Source organism: Pholis gunnellus (genome assembly GCF_910591455.1).
Source record: "Pholis gunnellus genome assembly, chromosome: 13".
In the NCBI taxonomy this organism is placed as follows: domain Eukaryota; kingdom Metazoa; phylum Chordata; class Actinopteri; order Perciformes; family Pholidae; genus Pholis; species Pholis gunnellus.
Window position 1 is genome coordinate 8,392,369 of NC_136540.1, and position 15,766 is coordinate 8,408,134.

The 15,766-nt window shown below is 45.0% G+C and overlaps 1 protein-coding gene across 1 annotated transcript in view; it reads left to right on the forward strand.

Moving 5' to 3' along the window:
• The window catches only part of fryb (furry homolog b), a 43,325-nt gene that overhangs the window by 18,268 nt on the left and 9,291 nt on the right, over positions 1-15,766 (forward strand). Inside the window, exons 12-49 of the mRNA XM_079171668.1 lie at positions 650-753; positions 1,055-1,163; positions 1,510-1,596; positions 2,581-2,752; positions 2,851-2,983; positions 3,100-3,207; positions 3,338-3,464; positions 3,599-3,712; positions 3,924-4,088; positions 4,289-4,375; positions 4,507-4,766; positions 4,901-5,090; positions 5,438-5,562; positions 6,262-6,319; positions 6,638-6,729; positions 6,808-6,980; positions 7,153-7,313; positions 7,419-7,529; positions 7,739-7,893; positions 8,026-8,125; positions 8,238-8,409; positions 8,671-8,921; positions 9,017-9,163; positions 9,280-9,448; positions 9,578-9,668; positions 9,869-9,942; positions 11,144-11,294; positions 11,951-12,054; positions 12,878-12,969; positions 13,102-13,195; positions 13,346-13,565; positions 13,766-13,887; positions 14,165-14,352; positions 14,463-14,557; positions 14,688-14,886; positions 14,975-15,196; positions 15,345-15,543; positions 15,646-15,743. Of these exons, the coding sequence (XP_079027794.1) occupies positions 650-753; positions 1,055-1,163; positions 1,510-1,596; positions 2,581-2,752; positions 2,851-2,983; positions 3,100-3,207; positions 3,338-3,464; positions 3,599-3,712; positions 3,924-4,088; positions 4,289-4,375; positions 4,507-4,766; positions 4,901-5,090; positions 5,438-5,562; positions 6,262-6,319; positions 6,638-6,729; positions 6,808-6,980; positions 7,153-7,313; positions 7,419-7,529; positions 7,739-7,893; positions 8,026-8,125; positions 8,238-8,409; positions 8,671-8,921; positions 9,017-9,163; positions 9,280-9,448; positions 9,578-9,668; positions 9,869-9,942; positions 11,144-11,294; positions 11,951-12,054; positions 12,878-12,969; positions 13,102-13,195; positions 13,346-13,565; positions 13,766-13,887; positions 14,165-14,352; positions 14,463-14,557; positions 14,688-14,886; positions 14,975-15,196; positions 15,345-15,543; positions 15,646-15,743 (5,319 nt within the window). The remainder of the gene's footprint in view (positions 1-649; positions 754-1,054; positions 1,164-1,509; positions 1,597-2,580; positions 2,753-2,850; positions 2,984-3,099; positions 3,208-3,337; positions 3,465-3,598; positions 3,713-3,923; positions 4,089-4,288; positions 4,376-4,506; positions 4,767-4,900; positions 5,091-5,437; positions 5,563-6,261; positions 6,320-6,637; positions 6,730-6,807; positions 6,981-7,152; positions 7,314-7,418; positions 7,530-7,738; positions 7,894-8,025; positions 8,126-8,237; positions 8,410-8,670; positions 8,922-9,016; positions 9,164-9,279; positions 9,449-9,577; positions 9,669-9,868; positions 9,943-11,143; positions 11,295-11,950; positions 12,055-12,877; positions 12,970-13,101; positions 13,196-13,345; positions 13,566-13,765; positions 13,888-14,164; positions 14,353-14,462; positions 14,558-14,687; positions 14,887-14,974; positions 15,197-15,344; positions 15,544-15,645; positions 15,744-15,766) is intronic.

The window sequence follows — 15,766 nt, forward strand, 5'->3', positions numbered from 1 at the left end:
TACCCCGAGGGAAGCACTGCCGTTTAAGAACATAGTGATTGATGGGGGTTCATTAACACTTTGATTTATGATCACAATGAACGTCACTATATACGCTCTGAAAGCAGTGTATGTAGTGCGTTAAGTAAATCATGTGTAAAGTAAAGGGCTATTTAAAAAACAATTAAAATTACATTTACACGTTACATTTAAGACGACTCCACGGCAGAATTCTTCAAATTCTTCGCAAACAACAGCTGATCTGCTCCGGGCACATCACATTGCAATGCTCTGATACCAATCAGTCTGACATCATCTGTAAACATGTGGATTGCACTTAAACCCGGCCTTGGCCATTTTCACACGGTAGTAGTGCGAGCTGTAAAGCGTGTGCGCTGCATTTTGCAAGTTGTTTCCTTCATCTGCTCTCGGTCGCTCTTTTCGATAGTGCACTGGGTTAAAGGGTTCATTGTACAATTACAGCATTAGTCCGCTGACAATCTCTTGAATCAAACCTTGAGAGTTGGCATGGAGTCGATTGGGAAACCAGTTTGTGATCTCGAGCCTTAGTGAGGTACAATACATGAGGAATGCCTGTCTGTTTGGCTGAGAGTAATCCCTGTGAAATGCTGCACCTGGTGAAACACGATGAATCTTTGTCCGAATGCAGAATAGAGATCCAAAGATGGCCCGCGTGGCTCTAGAATCACTCTACCGCCTGCTGTGGGTCTACATGATCCGAATAAAGTGCGAGAGCAACACTGGAACACAGAGGTAACCGCCACAGGTCATGACGTAATTATTATCAACAAGATGTAAGATATAACTTTAGTGTTTAGCATCAATATGCCATTGTTACCTATATTGTTATAGTTATTATGAACAAAGGTTTATGCTTCTTCTTTTGTGCTGTAACAGTTGTGATGTTTTAGCAAATGCAGGGCACTTTTATGGTGTTGTGCGTTATCATTAAACACGTTATGATTTTGCTGAGGTATTCAACTTATGTCTCAACACTTTCCCCTCCCTCTCCGTCTGTCTCTCCTCTCTCTCTCGTCTCTCCTTCCTCCCCCAGTCGTCTCACGTCCATCACCTCCACTCTGTTCCCCAAAGGTAGTCGGAGCGTCGTGCCCAGAGACATGCCGTTGAATATTTTTGTCAAGATTATCCAGTTTATTGCACAGGTGTGTATCACACTTGCACATACTCTCACACACAAAGCTGGTGGCGCTTGTTGTGTTAAGTGTGGAGCCAACAATGTGCCAACGTCCAAGATTGATTCTGTGCTTCTTTCTCTGCTATCAATAAGAAATACAAACCGCATATATGACATTTATTGTAAATAACACATACGGATAAATAACTTATTGTATCCATGCATTGCCTTGTTGCCTTACATCTCTTTTTCCATTTTTTATTTCTCTTTCTAAACAGTAAAAATGTCCTGTTGGTGACATACAGTCGATGGGCTTGCTGCCTCACACCACAATAAGAAATCTTGTAACACCAGTTTGTTTGCCTTCTGTTCAGGAGAGACTGGACTTCGCCATGAAGGAGATCATATTTGATCTGCTGAGTGTCGGGAAACCTGCCAAAGCCTTCAGTCTCAACCCAGAGGTAAAGAGAGCGAGCACAGACATTCAATCACGTGCACACAATCGCACACAGATCAACACTGTGTCCCGTGGGCCACGTTACAAGGATGAGCATTCCACTTTTTATTTGTAGTCCTCAGTCAGCGAGGAAGGTAAAGAACGGTCTGTTCTCTGTTGGAGCACTGAATAGGAAATGCTTCAGCTGTCGCAAAGAGATGCACTTAAGGTTGATCATATGTAATGTGATTACACGGTTCTGGTCATATGAACCAAAATAAATCATTAGAATCAATTCAGTTTAAAAGGGGAACCGATTTTACTCATTTAAGTCTGTTTAGAGGTCTTGGGGAGTTCTCCTGAGGGAGCTTGGAGATCTCCGATTAATTACCCAAAGTGCTGACAATTGAGTTTGAAAATTAAATATATCTGGAGGAATTAGAAAGAAGTGAGTTTAGCCGACCTCTTGGCCATCTCTTCTTCTCAGCTTGAGGCTAGCGGCTCGAGGCTACATTAGCCTCAACTAGCATAACGCTACTGAATCTCCAACCAACCTGGTTTTGTAAATTTAGGCCAAGGTTTGACAAAGAAGTATGCATGGAATAAAAAAGATGACAACTGTGATTCTGATGCATCAGTTTTCATCTGAGTACTCTTTTAACCACAGTATAGACATTATTAACAATCACCAATGCGCTGAGTGTGTTTTGGATAATTCCCAAATATTTACAATTAGGATTTTTAGATGACAAAAAATAAACAATTGTTACATATAGTACATGTAGTAGTCAGTAACAACAATCCTTTGAGATGAACTGAATATATTGAATGTTTTGATAAAATAATCTTCCCAAATACATATTTTTACACAGTAGTAAAAATTCAGTTGTGTCTTCCAGCATATGAATTTGTCATGTCAGAGTGTAAGCACCACCTCAGTCCCCGCTCACAAATGTGCCATTGCTATTGACACACAGACTCTCTCTGCTGTGCTGCATCTGTGTTCCAGCGTATGAACATCGGTCTGCGGGCGTTCCTGGTGATTGCAGATGCTCTGCAACAGAAGGACGGAGAGCCTCCTATGCCCAACACAGGCGCCACTCTGCCCTCTGGAAACTCTCTGAAGAAGAAGAAGACTTATCTCAGCAAGACACTTACTGAAGAGGAAGCCAAACTTATAGGTGTGTGTGTGTGTGTGTGTGTGTCCGTAGGCATTCAAGACAGTGTAATATGAATGTAGCCTCTAACTGCGTGCACTGTCTCTTCCTGTCCTACACAGGCATGTCCTTGTACTACTCCCAGGTGCGGAAGGCTCTGGACAACATCCTGAGACACTTGGACAAGGAGGTGGGTCGTTGTATGATGCTCACCAGCGTCCAGATGCTCAACAAAGAACCAGAGGACATGATCACGTATGTAACTGCAAAGTCCAGTGTTTTTTGTTTTTTTTGACCTACCGGCATTTGGAGTTACATAACTTTCCCTGACTTAAGCAAGCGTGCTAAACATCCCCCTCTATCTTTGACAGTGGCGAAAGGAAGCCTAAAATCGACCTGTTCAGGACATGTGTGGCTGCCATTCCTCGTATCCTTCCTGATGCCATGTCCAAACCTGAGCTCATTGACCTGCTCTCACGGTGAGTTAAGAGACAAATATATACTTATTTGTGTTGGAACCCCGATGGTTTTTCTTTCTTTCAATGGCGTTCTGTACAACAAGATCTCGTTCATTCAACTCTGTTCATGTGTTCTCCTCTATCCCCTCAGACTTACTGTGCACATGGACGATGAGCTTCGTCTTATTTCCCAGAATTCCCTGCAGAGCCTGTTACTCGATTTCTCCGACTGGAGGGAGGACGTCCTGTTTGGTTACACACATTTCCTTTTGCGCGAGGTATATCTGAACTTGGCAGAAACATGCAGCTACCTCACCAACACGATATTAATCCTGCATTTGCAACTGTTCCATTTTCGGCTTGGTTTATTGATATAAACCTTCTATAAATGTCCCTCTCGTAACGATTCCAGGTTCAAGACACCCATCAGGGTCTGCAGGACGCCTCAGTGAAGCTCCTTCTCCAGCTGCTCACTCAGTGGAGGTTAGCGCTGCAGCTCCAGGGGAAGACGCGCGGTGGAGTTGAGGTTTGTACTTTAAAACTACTAGTTTACAGACATAGTTGGTTACTTGTTCACCCATCACGTCATCAAAATCTCAGAGATTACTGGTTGATTGCAGTTTCCTTGTTTTGAAATACGTTGGTCCGCTGATGTAGCTCGTCACTGAAATGACAGTGATGATCGTAATATTTGTACTATTTACTTACTCTCCCTCTTTGTCCTCCTTCTCCATCAGTCCAGCCCCAGACTGCCAGAGCGAAGCCCTCACTGCTCAGTGCTCCATGCGGTCGAGGGCCTGGCCCTGCTGCTCCTCTGCTCGTGTCAGATCAGCACGAGGAAGCTGGCTGTCGGAGTGTTAAGAGAAATACGCTGCCTCTTCACAGCTCTGGGACACGCTGACGTGAGTACAGGAAGCTCACATCGTCACCAAGCAAACACAGTGCAGAACAATTCACACGCTTCTCTGACATTTTGACAGATATTACCAACGTGTATCACGCAGCTGGTGGCAGATTTCTGTCGCTGCATATACGGCGCATGTATTTTTCACATCCTATGACGCTGTTATATAAATAGCTGATTCTATGAATCTCCCTCCAGGACGATGACAAACCCATGATAGAGGTCATGGACCAGCTGAGCCCAGCTGTAATGGACAGCTTTGTTCATGTGGCTGTCTCTGACTCGGTACGTGTGTTTATGTGAAGCATGTATCGGTAACATTAGTACATCAGATAAGTTATTCACATCACAATCCTCCAAATGACTTCCTCAGCTGCTGTGTATCATTCTTAAACGCCTCCCCTCCCCTCCCTCAGTCTACCTTGCCCCTCAGCCACCATGTTGACCTCCAGTGGCTGGTGGAGTGGACGGCTCGACTGGTGAGCAGCTCCTACGACGTGAAGAGCCCCAGCCATGTCTGGATCTTTGCCCAGTGTGTGAAGGACCCATGGGTGCTCTGTCTGCACATCTTCTTGCGGCAGGAGCACCTTCCCAAACACTGCCCCACCGCCCTGGGATATGCCTGGCCCTACGCCTTCACACGGCTACAGCTGCTGCTGCCACTGGTTGACCCCAAGTACGAGAACACGCATTATTAAATCATAGCTTTAACAACAGTCTGTGACCATAGAATGATATGTCATACAACAAATGATCCATGTGTATGTCATATCTGACCACCTGCCTTTTCTCCTTTTTGTCTTTCTGCAGCAGTCCAGTGAACGCTAAGAAGACCAGCACGGCCGGCTCCAGTGACAGCTACATCTCTCTGTGGCGTAACTACCTGATCCTGTGTCTAGGTGTGGCTAAGCCCAGCATCATGTCCCCCGGTCACCTCAGAGCCTCCACACCGGAGATCACGGCCACCACGCCCGACGGCAGCGTCACCTATGACAACAAGGTGGGTGTTTGTGCTGGAAATGTTGGGATTATTTAAATTATTTCCATGTCCTAAAAAGCTTTGAAATTTCTCAGACAGTCAGGAAAAAGAGGCCTGCAATTAACTTGTATTGTTGTTAAAGATAATTCTGCTAATTACTTCTGCTGCTGTTCATTCGGTGCAAAACAAAAAGTAAATGTTGACATTTTGTCACGTGACTCCTGTGACCTCCTAGTCACGTGAGTTGTTAGTTGCTCGTCACGTGAGACGTTTGTCAGTAAAGTTAACGTTTTGTTGTAAATTTGGATCACTTTTAGGTTGTAAATGTTTTCTGATCAACGTTTGTGTATTTCTTTTTCATTGCTCAGGTGATAGGCACTCCCTCGGTAGCCTGGCTTTTGAAACAGCTCGTCCCGCTGATGAGAGCAGAGAGTTTGGAGATCACCGAGTCTCTGGTGCTCGGGTTCGGATGCACAAACGCTCTGGTCTTCAGGTACTGAAACAGGAGCATTCAGAAATGTGCAGCGACGATACACAACAAAGATTGCATCATTCTCATCAGTGCTAGATGTTGTTTTACCTTCTAAGATGTCAAATAGTTTGTAAAACACATTTCTGATGTAATGCTCAGATGTTCAACAATCATAAACTGTTAATAACAATAAACACACAAAGCCTGAATGGAGGGAATGCCAGTAGACAGATCACAACAGAAAATGGATGATGTGCTAGATTTGACCTTTTTCTCTTACATAAGTCCTTTCACGCTTCCTTCTTTTATTACTGAATCCCATCTGTCCTTACATGCTCTTCATAACTGAGCTGCATTCCTCTTTGACATTCAGAAAGGAAAAGAAAAAGGTGTGTCTTTAGAGGGATAGAGATGTATCTCAACGGTTCCATTGTGTGTGGGAGGTATTTCATTTTTAACGAGATCATCTATTTATAGTCTAAAATGTTTTCCAAAAGGGCGCTCATTGTTGTCAAAGGGATTAAGGCCTCCCCAGACGAATTTGTCTAACATGACTGTATGAGGATTAGTGGTGTTTAGGACAAGATAGATATCTGTTACAAACCATTCTGTTTGCTTAAATCAGGCCGTCCTCCATCGACAAGGAAGGATGATTTGATCACTCTCCTTTTAGCAATGAAGCAATCAATTGATTTTTGCCCTCTCTGGTCCTGTTTATAGGGAGCTAGTGGAAGAACTCCATCCACTGATGAAGGAAGCGCTGGAACGTCGGCCCGAGGTAACACACAAACACAGCGAGAGAGAAACACACCGACCGCACTGAGAGAGGATCAGATTAACTTTATTGATATCAAACAGAAAATTGTGATAAGATGAAATGTAATAAGAGTTTAGAAGTTGTCTTTTATGTTGTACTTGTACATAGTGTATGCTTATAGCTATTAGAGATGCTTTCCATAGGTCAATAATGTCTAATTATTTATGAAAGCTGACACTGATGTTCAGTCTCTGTAAGTTCAGAATCCGGTATACACAAAACAACACGCATATATTGACACACATTTAGCAGTAAATGGAAAATGGTCTGTGCTTTCAGAACAAGCGGCGCAGAGAGAGGAGGGATCTTCTCAGGCTGCAGCTGCTGAGGATCTTTGAACTGCTGGCTAATGCAGCTGTTATCAGTGACAGGTAGCACACACCTTTTATCTAGAGCATAGTTTCTTGCCTGCCGATGCACCTGTAAACTTATCTTCTCCTCCCCTGCAGCACTAATGGAGCACTGGAGCGTGACTCGCTGGCCCTGGGTGCCTTGTTCCTTGAGTATGTGGATCTGACCCGGATGCTCCTGGAGGCTGAGAATGAGAAGGAGATGGACGTGCTTAAAGATATCAGAGCCCATTTCAGCGGGATGGTGGCTAATCTCATCCAGTGTGTTCCTGGTAAATCACTATATTACTTTTTTATGATGTAATATATTGGCTTCTGCAGTGTTTTGACAAGCTAAGTTCTAGTCAGACTTAAAAATACATTTGTAATCTATCAGCATTTTCATTTGTCTTCTATTTTGACCCTTCATGTCTCTCTCTCTCTCTCACCCTTACATCTTTGCAGTCCACCACAGGCGCTTTCTCTTCCCTCAACAGTCTCTGAGACACCATCTCTTCATCCTCTTCAGCCAATGGGCTGGACCCTTCAGCGTCATGTTCACTCCCCTCGATCGGTACAGCGACCGCAACCACCAGATCACTCGCTACCAGTACTGCGCTCTCAAGGTACCGATACCCAAACGTCCCAGACCCTGCTGCACTACAGGAGCTATTCTGTCCTTTGCTGACAGAAACTTTAACACTAACTCAATTTAACTTTTTGTCTCTTAGGCCATGTCAGCAGTTCTGTGTTGCGGTCCCGTGTTTGACAATGTGGGTCTCTCTACTGACGGCTATCTCTACAAATGGCTTGACAACATCTTGGCCTGCCATGACCTGCGGGTAGGTCCACTGTTGCCTTTAACTTGTCGCACAGGAGCTTTCTATGTGTTGTTGGATTTTTTTTCATTACACCGTAAAAAGTATGATTTAGATTGAAGCTATTTAGCTTAACCCAACTTGTTATTATTCAAGTCTAAGTCGAAGCCTTTTGTGTCATTTCCTTTGTCTGTGGATTATTACCTCTACATAATAACATGTGTTTGTCGTAGGTGCACCGTCTGGGGTGTGAGGTGGTCATCCTGCTCTTAGAACTAAACCCAGACCAGATCAATCTGTTCAACTGGGCCGTGGACCGCTGCTTCACTGGGTCTTACCAGCTAGCATCTGGTTGCTTCAAGGCCATCGCCACTGTCTGCGGCAACAGGTGGGGAATCATGCGTTTGTTACCTTCGTTAGAATCTGCCTGTTACGCCCCCCCCATGTAGGAGGCTAGGTAGTCTACATCCATTGAGTTAGTAACCAGCAACTAATAACTATTTCCTCCTCACTTTGCCAGGAATTACCCATGTGATCTCGTGACCTTGCTCAATCTGGTGTTGTTCAAGGCCTCAGACACCAGCAGGGAAATATATGAGATCTCAATGCAGCTGATGCAGGTACATACACACATACACAAAGGGTGTTAAAGCGGTGGGACAGGCGAGCACAAGCATCAAACCAAAACCTGCAATGCATTATCACAGTAAAAGATAAACAATATGTCTGCAGGTGCTGGAGTCTAAGCTGTGTGCGTACTCGAAGCGAATGGTGGAGCAGAAGCCTGGGAATATTTTGTACGGAACACACGGTCCTCTGCCTCCGCTGTACAGCGTCAACCTGTCTCAACTCTCCATCCAGCTGGCCAGCATGTACCCCGAGCTCACTCTGCCTCTTTTCTCAGGTACATGTTTTCAGGGTGAACGTGTACGTTACAGTGAGATATGCTGACTGTTTGCATGTAGGGTCCCCATTATATCCTAAAGCCAAACGGCACAATCTTTTTAAACTCTCACATTCAAAACCCCCAAGAGGCCAGTATACTTCCTGAGATAGCTGTTACATATGCTCCCAATGTCTCTCTGCTGTTATTGAACACATTTTAAAGAACGCTCAAGGCACTTCTAACATTTCTTTCCTCTGACATTTTCTTTTGCCCGTCCAGAGGTGAGCCAGCGTTTCTCAACCACCCACTCCAACGGCAGACAGATAATGTTATCCTACCTGCTACCCTGGCTCAGTAACATTGAGCTGGTGGACACGGGGCTCCTACCCCCAGCCTCAAGCCCCTGCACACCAGAGGAAGAACCACGCGGTCAGGGGCAGGGCATGTCCCCCAGTCTGAGAGGCAACGGCTGGGGCTCCTTACAGGCGACATCGCTGGTGCTCAATAACCTCATGTTCATGACTGCTAAGGTACGAGGCCATGTTTGGGCTTGTTTGTGAAATGACTCCGCCTTTTCCAGTGAAATCTCCTGCCTTTCAACTTTTTCAACTCTTCACATTATCAGTACGGAGACGAGGTTCCTGGCCCAGAGATTGAGAATGCCTGGAACGCTCTGGTGTCCAACGAGAGGTGGAGCAACAACCTGCGGATCACCCTGCAGTTCCTCATCAGCCTGTGTGGAGTCAGCAGTGATACCACACTGTTGCCTTTCGTAAGTGCAGTCTGTACACACCAACACGCTGCTGATGACAGCCCCATGTGAAATTGAGCTGGTGTGCCCCCTGTTAAAACTCTCATAAAAATACCGTGTGTTTGTATCCGTTTTAGATAAAGAAGGTGGTTATCTACCTGTGTCGCAACAACACCATCCAGACGATGGAGGAGCTCCTGTTTGAGCTGCAACAGACGGACCCAGTCAACCCTGTGGTGTTGCACTGTGACAACCCTCCATTCTATCGCTTTGCTGCCAGCAACAAAGGCTCCACCTCACAGACGGGTGAGAGGAGACGGTCCCGTCATAGTCTCATCTCAACCTCGACTTTCAGTTTGAACTTGACAGCTTTTTATGTGACGGATGATTGACTGTATTTCTGAAGATTATATCTCTGAAATGTGTTATTTTCAGGCACCACGTCCAGCAGTAACACTGTGGTGGCTGGCCAGGAGAACCTGACAGACACGGATGAGAATAAGCTGGTCAGAGAGAGTGAAGAGCGGTAAGAATTCATACATTATATTTAAATACATTCAACGGTCTCTCAAGAGTCTTGTGCCAGTAGATCAAATATGCCAAACATGTCAGCATCATAATGAGTGCAGTTATGCAGTTCAATTAAATAAAGACTTTCACACTTTTCAGTCACGAGATAAGACTAATTCTGTATTTTGAACTTTTAATGTCATGCGTTTGCCTCAGCATGGCCAGGGCTCACAACAGACTGGAGTCTCGCTACAGCAACAGCTCCGGGGGCTCCTACGAGGATGAAAAGAGTAAGTTGTCTTGGTTCTCGTGAGAATGAATGTACAAACTAGCTTTATTTCAATAATGTGTACTCACACACACACACACACACACACACACACACACACACACACACACACACACACACACACACACACACACACACACAGCCCAAGGGGACTCACAGCTGTCTGTTATTTGGAAAGAGCTTCAGGACTTGGATTCTTCCTGTCCGTCCATAACGTTCACCACTTCTGCTAAAACATGTGTGTGTGTCTTATTCACTCCATTAAATGTGTGTTGTTTATGTTGTAGTTGTATATAAAACCTGTTGTTTGGACACAAACCAAGGCCCACCACTGTCCCCTTTGACACAGATACACAGATTTAACCTCAACCACACACTGACGGTGCCCAGTCTATCTTTAGCAAGCGTCTGTGTTGGGATGCGTCCAGACGTGACTCTGCTGCTGGTCGTACTCATGTGACCAAGCAGAGCTGTAGCCAGCATAGCACAAGGGTGGGGCCATTTTTCAGAAGCCGGACCTGTCACGTCTTTCATCAGGCCAGTGTTTGATGAGATAGTTATTTCACGCTTAACCATGACAATTAGGTATTGTATTGTTATGTTGTCAAGCACTTAAAGAGGAAAATAGCTTCCTCAGTACATATGCTTTTATTTTTAAAAAGGTTCAGCTCTTTTGGAAATACATTCTGGATTTCCTGCTGAAACATTAACAGATGTCCCTTAGGTTATGTGTCAAAATATTTCTTGACTGGGACCATATGTTCCTGTAGTCTCTGCTGGCTGCCGAATAAGCATATTTCCCAAAATGTCTTAACATTTAAGCCAAATAATAAACGAATACATTTCAAAACTGAGTATGTTTAGTTTACAAAATAAACTATTGTATTAGTATAGGGTCGTAGTAACTTCAAAGTGCCAACAGCTGCAAACATGCTGAAGAACCACTTTGTCGTGACTTGACTGTGACTTAGCTCATGTTTGGAATTCCACACGTTTTGAATGAGCTGCTTTGTGTAAGTGACCTGTCACATCACCTGTTTGTCACTGCTCTGATGTTTCCTGTGAGAGAACTTTTTTGTGCTTGAGGGTCCATGGTCAACGCATTGTGAATAGATATCATTAAAGTTAAAAGGGAGAGAGCCGTGTGTTTATGACATATATGTTATAGTTAACTGAATATTGTGATCGGTCTGTTTTTGTAGCCGACCCACTCCCACCGTATGCTGGTTGGATACTGGGTGTTCTGGAAACCAACCATCCTCAGCCGTTACCCATGCCTATTAACGGGGGCTGCTGGGCTCCTCTGGTTGACTACCTCCCGGAAACCATCACACCCAGAGGACCACTGCATAGGTATACACAAACAAACATGGACGCACACTGAACAGACAATCCACTCAGAAAACAGCAATGTTACTTTCAGCAGACTCGGCAAAGAAAGGTATTTTGTCACACAGACTAGTTACACCTACTCTCACAGATGGTCTGATAAACCCCAGCACAGAAAGAAAGCCTGCCAGCCCGCCTGCTCTGTCTCTGCTATGCAGAGAATGAATATTGGAAGGAATTTACGAACCTATCGCCTCCATCTCTCTCAACACCTCAAAAGTCATTACTGAAGAGGAGTTCCAGGCTTGGTTTATTACACTAGTGCAGGGATTTTTCTTTCAGGCAAATACAGTTTCTGTACGTGCAGTTTGTCATGTTAATTATTGTTAGAGAGAAGCCTCGTCAATAATAGACTTGACTAGTCCATCTACAGAAAATGTTTTGATTTAAGTCATTGTTTAAAGAAAGATCACTGGTTCAGACTGCTCAACAACCAACCTGAAGACACTACCTTGAATGTTATAGAGCAAAACGATTAATCGATTATGAAAATAGTAATTAGTTGCAGCCATAATTTGATTGAAGGACAAAATAACTACCCATTGAACCTTTATTCTATTCTACGCATTGTTGCAATTTTGTGCACTCACTGGATCTGTTGTGTGTGTGTTGGTTTTCAGGTGCAACATTGCAGTGATCTTCATGACAGAAATGGTGGTGGACCACAGCGTGAGAGAAGACTGGGCTTTACACCTGCCCCTGCTACTACATGCCCTCTTCTTGGGTAGGCGTACACAACACACACACACACACACACACACACACACACATACACATAACTCAGATACGATCTATCTTTCTCTTGGTACAAGTCCAGCCATTAGGTGTTTCATCTTGAAAAAAAAAATAAGAAGAAGGAGGTAAAGGAAAACAGCCTAAATGCCATGCATGTATGAGGTGGACTTAAAAGGGACTTGGAACAAACAAAGACACACAAAGAATAACTTTGAGGTGTCTAGGCATTTTCTGTGACGTCCAACAAGATCATGACGTGATAGTGTGAGGATTTATCTCCATGCATCACAGGACAGACCGTTCTCTTGAGTCACCATCGCAGACACATTCCCCTGGGCCTGCATTTCTCTCTAAGACACGTAGACGCATACCTCCCCTGTCAGCTGTACTGTTATTATGGATATTCATCATAGTGACACACGACAGTTATCGTGCGACTGTGTGCATGACGATGTCTAAGAAATCATCTTGTGATGTTTCATGCATTAATACCGGCAGTGTGTTGGGAGAAATGTTGTCATAGCAAACAATGAAGCACAACAGGCTCTAATACAGCTGGCCCTTTAAGAAACTGTACGCCAACATATCTGGACACAGTAACAGTGCCTAGCAATATTTCAATTCTCTTGGTATGTTTTATCCTTAGAAATAATGAATTCCGAAGAATTAAAATTAGTATTTACAGTGAGACAGATGTGCAGATAAATATCAGCATGTATACAAGCTGATTAATACTTTGTATGTATCTGTACCTGTCTGTTATAGTATATTAATCACGTGGTTGTCTTACTGGATGTGTTTTCTATTGGCAGGTCTGGACCACTACAGACCAGAGGTCTATGAACACAGTAAACGTCTCCTTCTCCACCTCCTCATTGCTCTCTCCTGCAACAACAACTTCCAGGTCAGAGTGGGATCCTCACATTTGTTGTCATGATGCTATTTTAGCCTGTTGCATAAAGTGGCAATGGAAAGTTTTTCGGTCAAAAATGATTTTTTACCAGCCACTGAAGAATCTTCCCTTTTGTGTTTCCAGGTAATAGCTTCAGTTCTGATGCTGACGAGAGAGATAAGTGACAACAAGACCCTCACCATTAAGTCCAGCTACCACACAGAGTACCAGCAGTCGCGTAAGTAGAAAACACACATTTATTAATCCTAAGAGATATTTACTGGTGTATAGAATTGATTGTTTGATTAGTTTATATAACAATATGATAAAGCTGCAGGGCAATATATTAATAGCATACTCTGTATCCTCTATCATCGTGTTCACTTAGATGTACCTGACTTCCTGCGAGAGTGGCAGGCTTCTCCGGTGGCGGACTCCGGCCTCAGCTCCACCTCCAACTCGTCCTCTGCCAGTCTTGGCGGCGGCAGCACTGCAGGCAGTGTTGGAAATCTGCCCCTCATAACACCCGATGACCTGGAGGACCTGGAGGATACGCCCAATGAAACCGACGAGAAGACGAACAAACTCATCGAGTTCCTCACCACCAGGTACGCACGCCTACAGTGACGTCTTGTGCAATTCTAGACGTTTGCCGTACAAATGTTCCAGCAGCCGTCTTAGCAATGTGTGTCTCACTGTAGTGCACTCCGTGTGCACTCTGCACATACTTAAGTGCTTGTGTAACGTGTATGTGGTGCTACTGGTGGTGGGTATACAGTGCCTGGAGTACTGTGTTGTTGTTGCTCAGAGCGTTTGGGCCGCTGTGGGTGCACGAGGACATCACGCCAAAGAACCCCAACTCCAAGAGCACGGAGCAGCTCTCCAACTTCCTACGCCACGTCGTCTCTGTCTTTAAGGAGTCAAAGTCAGGTGAGAAACGGCTCACGTTAATGTTAAAATGTCTTTCACTAAATAACCGAAATATCAGGGCTCACATGTAGCATTTCTGAAAATCCGTATTCCATTTCCAGATGGATTTGTTTGAATCCCTCTTCTGTGTTCCATGAGGCAATCTACTACACTTAATGCAAAATCACATTGGCACAAAATGAGCAAATAGAGTCTGCTAATATTCTCAACAATATCTACTAACAAACCTGCATGTGTGTGTGTCTTTACGTGTCTTTGTACCCATCTATTTACACAGACTTCCACCTGGAGCATCAGCTGAGCGATGTGGCTTTGCAGACGGCTCTGTGCAGCTCCTCGCGTCACTATGCCGGCCGCTCTTTCCAGATCTTCAGAGCCCTCAAACAGCCAATCAACAACCACGCTGTCTCCGACCTGGTCTCGCGCCTCGTTGAGGTGGTGGGAGAGCACGGAGACGAAGTGCAGGTGAGCTAGAGCGAGGGATTGTCGGGTTAATGGCGGTATATGAAAGAGCCACGACTGCACTTAACACCCTCTTTTATCTGTAAATGAGAATGCATGCTGGTGTGTTTCAGGGCTATGTGATGGAGGTGCTGTTGACTCTGGAGTCAGTGGTGGTGAATCTCGCAGAGTGTCTGAAAAACAGTGACCTTATGGCAGCTCTAACCAGGTAGGCCTTTGCTCTTTATGAGTGGAAAATGTTAAGTTCAGCCAGCCTTTATGCTGCGACACAAGGACACCATCCTCAACATATGTAACCATATTCGGGTACATTCATTTTTACCGTGTTTGATTCACAGGACATCCTCACCAGACTTCGTGACTAGTGAAAAACTTATGAACAGAAAGAGCACAGGTCAGCTGAACTTCCCCGGCCCGGGATTTGTCGGTCTGTCGTCACAACGCCACCAGCGCTCCTACTCGGTCCCCAAGAAGTTTGGCGAGTGCGGGCACCAGTTGAGCGATCCTCCCCGCAGTGCAACTCTGGACCGCATACAGGCAAGAAAGGAAGATTGCTGTTTAGTGTGACACCTTAATGCTGGAGCAGACTAGTAATTCAGTGTTCTCTTTAACTTTCAATCTACAGGCCTGCAACAGTCATGGCCTCGCCCGAATGGGAAGGACCCCCGGGTCCTGCACATCGTCAACCAATCGCATCGATCCCAGCGTTCTATCGGATCCCGCCCATGTTTCCCATCCCTCAACAATACTGGCCACGGTCTTCTGGGTGGCGGTGGCCCTCATGGAGTCAGACTTTGAGTTTGAATATCAGATGTCACTACGTCTCGTCCACAAGTTGCTGTCAAAGGTAGATGAGATGAAAAAGCAGAAGTGTGCAAGCAATGTCCTAAGAACCTCGTACTCTTACTAGCAGGGCTACAAAATTGCCAGGAGGAAACTAAATAATAATATCAACTTCCAGTTTCACTTAAAACAAAAAAAAACTCTTTTCCCAGGTGCCCTTAGACCGAGCCGAAAACCGCGAACGCCTCGAGAAGCTGCAGGCTCAGCTGAGGTGGAGCGGGTTCTCTGGGATTCAGCAGCTTTTGTTGAAAGGTTTTACCTCCCAGGCCACCTCTGACCTCACCTTACAGCTCTTCTGCCAGCTCACGCCAGTCTCCCGCGTGCCCGTTGTCGACAGCTCTCAGTCTATAGGTACGTACTGGGGTTCACGGTGATCTTCATCCTGTATTATTTTATTAGCTAAAAACAAATGGGTGGTGTTGGAAGTTCAACCTCTTCTCCCCCCCCGTGCAGGTTTCCCTCTGAATGTGCTGTGTCTGCTGCCGCACCTGGTGCAGCACTTTGGCCATCCAACTCAGTTTTGTAAGGAGAGCGCTGAGAGGATCGCACAGGTACGATGCAATTCTTCACTCTT